Source organism: Lycium barbarum, chromosome 3, assembly GCF_019175385.1.
Source record: "Lycium barbarum isolate Lr01 chromosome 3, ASM1917538v2, whole genome shotgun sequence".
Lineage (NCBI taxonomy): Eukaryota > Viridiplantae > Streptophyta > Magnoliopsida > Solanales > Solanaceae > Lycium > Lycium barbarum.
This window is the reverse complement of record NC_083339.1, coordinates 57,147,716-57,153,503: the sequence shown is the minus strand read 5'-3', so window position 1 is coordinate 57,153,503 and position 5,788 is coordinate 57,147,716. Positions and strand designations below refer to the sequence as shown.

The 5,788-nt window shown below is 35.3% G+C and overlaps 1 protein-coding gene across 1 annotated transcript; it reads right to left on the bottom strand.

Annotated features, from left to right (window-relative positions):
• Positions 1–2,961: 2,961 nt before the first annotated feature.
• LOC132630853 (uncharacterized) lies at positions 2,962–4,910 on the bottom strand. The gene is made up of 2 exons (XM_060346452.1): positions 3,572–4,910; positions 2,962–3,458 (listed from the first exon to the last, which is right to left on the bottom strand). The coding sequence occupies exons 1-2, from the start codon at positions 4,908–4,910 to the stop codon at positions 2,962–2,964; spliced, it is 1,836 nt and encodes a 611-aa protein (XP_060202435.1).
• Positions 4,911–5,788: the final 878 nt, after the last annotated feature.

Sequence of the window (5,788 nt, the reverse complement as noted above, 5' to 3'; positions counted from 1 at the left end):
TCGAGGGACTCGGTGGGTACATATAACGTGTCCCGGCCCTCTTTTGCGGGTCTCGGTGAATGAAATCATCATATGCCATCCTGGACGCCATCCCCATATCATCATATCATCATATACATATAACGTGTCCCGGCCCGCAAGTGAGAGGGACTCGGTGAACAATGCAGGAGAGTACGCACGAGAACATATCCTGGCCCGGGCTCAGTGAAGGACATATTGAGGCATCCACGAGCAGAGTAGTGAGAAACTATATGCACATAAATCAAGACTCGATAGATAAGTATACTTACCGACATCTGAAGGCTCAGAAACAAGTTTCGCGTCAATCCTACTTAGTATGAGAAAGTTATGAGCGTTTGAAGTACAGAACCTTCTACGAACATTTCAGAAGCCATTTTTGAAAAATCGAAGCAATAATCATATCAAGTATCTTTCGGATATCGTATGGATCAAATCAAATATAGCTTTTGGAATCATATGTACATATCAAAATATATCAAAGACTCAATGGAATAGTCGAACGTGCTAGCATTTGAAAAATCAAGACATTAGTCATATCGATTATCTTTCGAATACCATTCGGAAACATATCAAATAGGTCTTCGGACATCATAAATACGCATCAAAATCATATGAAGTAGCTTATGGAAATCAAGGACGTTAGCCATCCTAGTGGTTCTAAGAGCAGGAATTTCTTTGAAATCATACATATACGTCATTTGCTCGTTTCATAAAGATCATGCCAAAAGAAAGAAAGGGTAAGCCTTACATACCTGCTCCACGTCCTATTAGCTACTCTTAATTGTCCAAGCTTGTTATCTCTAGTCTACATTCAAGAAGATTTACATAATCATTAGATTCATCGTCACACACACTTGTCTTAGTCTTTCAAATAAATTCACTTATGATCTGCCGAAATTTCGGCAGCATCTCCCCTGTAAATACACCATCCCCGAGAATCTAACTCGGCCCAAATCATCAATCCGAGAATTCAACTTGGCCAAACTATCAACAACAATACCAACAATCGTGCCAGCAACATCAACAATCAATTCAAGACGCATTCTAACATTAACAACCTTTGTCATACAATTCAACGACATTTCGTTTACATTCGATTCAATTCACATAGCATTCAAAACGACTCAATCAACATACTACTTCACCCGAAGCCTTCCAAATTCAACAAGAACAATAACAACCTATTTCCTTTTTTCAAATTCAACCACAACAACCCAACTTACAATCTTCCAACACATGTCTCACTTCCAAATTCATGAATTATATTTACAACCTACACATTAACAATATCATTTATATAATATAAGAAACCATACTAATATCACATTAACTTCTTCAACAATTCACAAACGACTTCCACTTCATTTCAAACCATTAAATCCTCATTTTTCATCATAGAATCTACCACAACAACAATTAAAATTCTAAGTAAAATCAATTCATCACATCCTACCATCATACAATCCCATTCATCCACCACCCATATACATCTATTTCATGAATTTCATCCGTCTCTACATGCTACAATTTGGTCCATATATATATATATATATATATATATATATATAATTAGCGTCATTAAATATATATATTTATAATATTTATAATTAGCCTCATTAAATAAAAATGTGGACATATACTTATATGCCACACGGCCAACTTGGCTTCTTCAAGAATTTTCAAGACTTCTTGTGAAATTTCCATTTTGCCCCTAGCCTTCCGCAATATTACCATGAGCCATTTTGTGAATTTTCCTTTTTTTACCCTTAGCCTTTCTCAATATTTCCATACTAATAATGTTTATAAATAATATTCATAAACATCTTGTACATTAAAATAAATTTTGGAAGATAGTCTTGCCTTTGACTTCTCGCAATTATCTCGAATTATCCGGACGCACAAAATACGGGCTATAACAAAGATGAGAAGGGAGAACCCCAAAATTCTCCCTTTGAGACTTTCTAGTAGTTGGTGGTGGCTGCATAATAGTTGGTGAATCATGAGGTGATGATGACTGATTAATAGATGAAGAATCAGGAGATGGTGAATTTAGAGGTGGTGAACTAGGAGGTGAATCATCATTGGGTGTGAAATTGGTAGGTGAATCAGGAAGTGATGAATTGATAGAAGAAGAAGAAGGTTCAGAAGACTGCGAGTTAGGATCTGCATCATTGCTAGAGAAGTAAGATGATGTAAAATCATTTTCCATATTGGGAGAGGGGAAAAAAGATGTAGGAACATAATAGATAGAGGAATGGAAAGGAAAAATAGTTTCAAAGAAATGCACATCTCTAGACACAAACAATTTCTTGGTCTCCAAATCAAGAAGTTTGTAACCTTTTTGAGTACTAGGATATCCCAAAAACACACATTTCTTTGCCCTTGAATCAAATTTTCCTCTACCATGGGCCAAAGTACTTGCATAACATAGGCAACCAAAACACCTTAAAAACTGATAAGTTGGTGGATGATTAAACAAAATCTCATAAGGTGTTCTTACATAAAGGACTCTAGAAGGCAATCGGTTGATCAAAAAAGTAGCTGTTAGGATGCATTCTCCCCAATAAATCATTGGTACCTTAGACTGAAAAAGTAATGCCCTGACAATCTCAAGTTGCCTATGTTTCCTCTCAACCACCCCATTTTGTTGTGGGGTGGCAACACAAGAGGTTTGATGGATTATTCCTTGTGTGCTAAAAAAATTGGAAATAGCTTCACTTTTTCCAAATTCCATGGCATTATCAGATCTGATGATTTTGACTTTTGCGCCAAACTGCCTTTCAACCATATGTTGAAAACATTGGAAAATAGTGAAAGCATTACTCTTAGTTGCAAGCAAATAAGTCCTAGTGCATCTACTATAGTCATCTACTATAGTCAAAAAATACTTATAGTGATTGTGAGTAGGAACTCTATATGGTCCCCATGTGTCAATATGAATTAGTTCAAAACAGATTTAGAAGTGATTTGACTGGTAGGAAAAGGTAGCCTAGTTTGCCTAGCTTGAGGACAAATTTCACAATGACAAGTAGAATCAAGAGGGATAGAAATGAAACTGACATTTTTCATTGATGAATATGGCAAATGCCCAAGTCTTACATGCCATAGGTTTACATTGCTACTAACATTAGAACAAACTGAAACAGGTAAATGATCTTGACTAGAAAAACTAGAAAATGACTGAGACTTCAGGGAAACTTCATGGTTGGAACTAGACTCCTTAGGATTGGGTTGTAGTAGATAAAGACCTTCCTTAGCTTGACCAAAAACTTGAATTCTCTTCATTAAAGAGCCCTGCAACATACATGCAGTAGATGTAAAGAACATAGCACATTCAAATTGAATAGTGAACTTATGGACTGACAAAAGATTGTATTTGAAACTAGGAACATAAAGCACATTGTGCAATATTAGATCAGAATATATTGACACTTTACCTGTGTGTGTGACAACTATGGAATCAGAATTAGGTAAATTTATATTTACAGGATTTTAAGGGGTGACATTGATATAAAAGAGGCTGAATTAAAGCACATATGCTCTGAAGCACCTGAATCTATGATCCAGGTGCTGGAATTAAAAACTAAAAAACATTTTCCAAAGTATTTTGTAATAGTACCGACGACTGCATTAGCATTAATTTCAGATCTTGTATTTGCTTGTGAAGATTCTAGTCCCTTGAACTGCTTGACCATATGAACAAAATGCTTCAACTGCTCCTTGTTCATGTGCTGATTGATAGTCTCAAGATCAATATAGTTGTTATTTTCTGGTTCCTCAGATGTAACTACATTTCCTTTAATGTTTCCTGCATATTTCTTTTCATTTGTAAACTGAAAATCATCAGGATATTCATGCAGCCTGTGGCAGTCATCCATAACATAACCTACTTTTCCACAATAAGCACAAGAAACATTGGGGTTAAATTTCTTTTTGCCTTTGAATTTTTGGTTTTGTTTTGAAAACCTTGTTGGTTGCTGAATATTGTTCATCCTTGAGTAGTTAGTTGGTTGCTGAGCATTGTTCATCCTTGGGTAGTTAGCATTTGGTTTGGGTCCAGATCCAAATCCAGATCCTGGATATCTTTGAACTTGTTTCCCATTTTTGTATTGATTAAAGTTCCCTACCGTAAAGGATGTTGAATCAGAAGGAACAATAGAACTCATGTAGGTTTCCCTTTGGTTTTCATCTTGTGAGATTAGTGAGTAACCATGGTTGATGTTGGGTAAAGGGTTAAGCATCAGAATATTACCCCTAGCTTGTGCATAAACATCATTTAGCCCCATCAGAAATTGGATAAGTCTTTCATCTTCCAAAGATTTCTCCAATTTTTCTTTTCCTTCACAGTTACACACACAAGTACACTTGAAACTAGAGTTCAAAGAGTCAAGTTCATCCCATAATCTTTTAAGTTTTGTGAAGTAGCCTGCAATATTGTTAGTTCCCTGCACCAACCTTGTTAATTCCTGTTGCAGGTGAAACAGTTTTTCCCCATTTGATTGGCCAAACCTGTGTTCCAGGCTTGTCCAGTGCTCCTTAGTAGTTCTAGAGTATATTACACTGTCTGCATTATCTTTAGAAAGTGAATTAAGAGGCCAGGAAGTTACCATATCATTGCACCTACTCCAAGGTTGCAGATCTGGTGATGTTGAATCCGGTGGAAGATGGGCACCAGTGATGAATCCTAGCTTGTTCTTTGCTGACAAAGCTATTAAGACTGATCTCTTCCAACCCTGGTAACCTCTTCCATCAAAGAGGTTGTTCACAAGGGCCATACCAGGAGAATCAGAAGAGTGCAAAAAATAGGCGTGATTGGAGTTAATAACTGCTGGTTCTGATGCTGCATCAGTTCCAGTTGAAGATCCAGAATTGTTGGTTTCATTCGTCATTTTTATTTGGTTTGTAAAGAAAACGTATTAAATTTGTGATTTGTGAATCACTGCTCTGATACCATAAAGGAAAGCAATGGGAAGTATTTTCTGAATTTTCTGCTCTCTTTCGTATATACTGATATCATGTATAAGAATAAAAAATACTGAATAAGAAAATTATTAAATCTATACTATTTGTCCTATTTCTATTGGCTGGTCTAAATAACAGACTCAACAAATTTGATGCCATCATGTGCATTGCACATGTCTTCTAGAAGCCTTCATCACAGCTGTTCATTTTTATCACACGGTCCAGATTTGATCCATCAATAATTGGTGTGTGTGGCTTTGATCTTGTACACGTATCTGTTAAGACACATAAAATGGTTTCTCGATTTTTCTTAGGTTGTACTATCACTTTCCGTTTCTTATTACTTTGTTCTTTGTTCTTCAGAAAATCCATTGAAGACGATGATGAAGAAATATGTATTCCATCATGTTTAGACAAACGATGACTTATATATAGTTTGTAACAAGGACTAAGTAAAAATTCAAAATAAAAAAAAATTGCTGCGCATGATGGAAGCTAATTTCTATCGTTTTCTTCAATTTTGACTAATAAAAGATCATCAAATTTTATATTTGAAACATCATTTTTCCTATAAGATTCTCATAATCCAATTTAATTCTCCCTCTGTTTCAATTTATGTGAACCCTTTAGTATTTGGGGAGTCTACGATGATTCTTTGATCATGTTTTCCTTACATTTTTTTCTAAGTTATTTGAATTATAAATTACCATGACTTATGGTACTTTTAATGTAGTTTCTAAATATATAAATTTTGTTTTTACAAACTTGAAACTCTATGTCAAAATTTAAGATCAAAGTTAGTTTG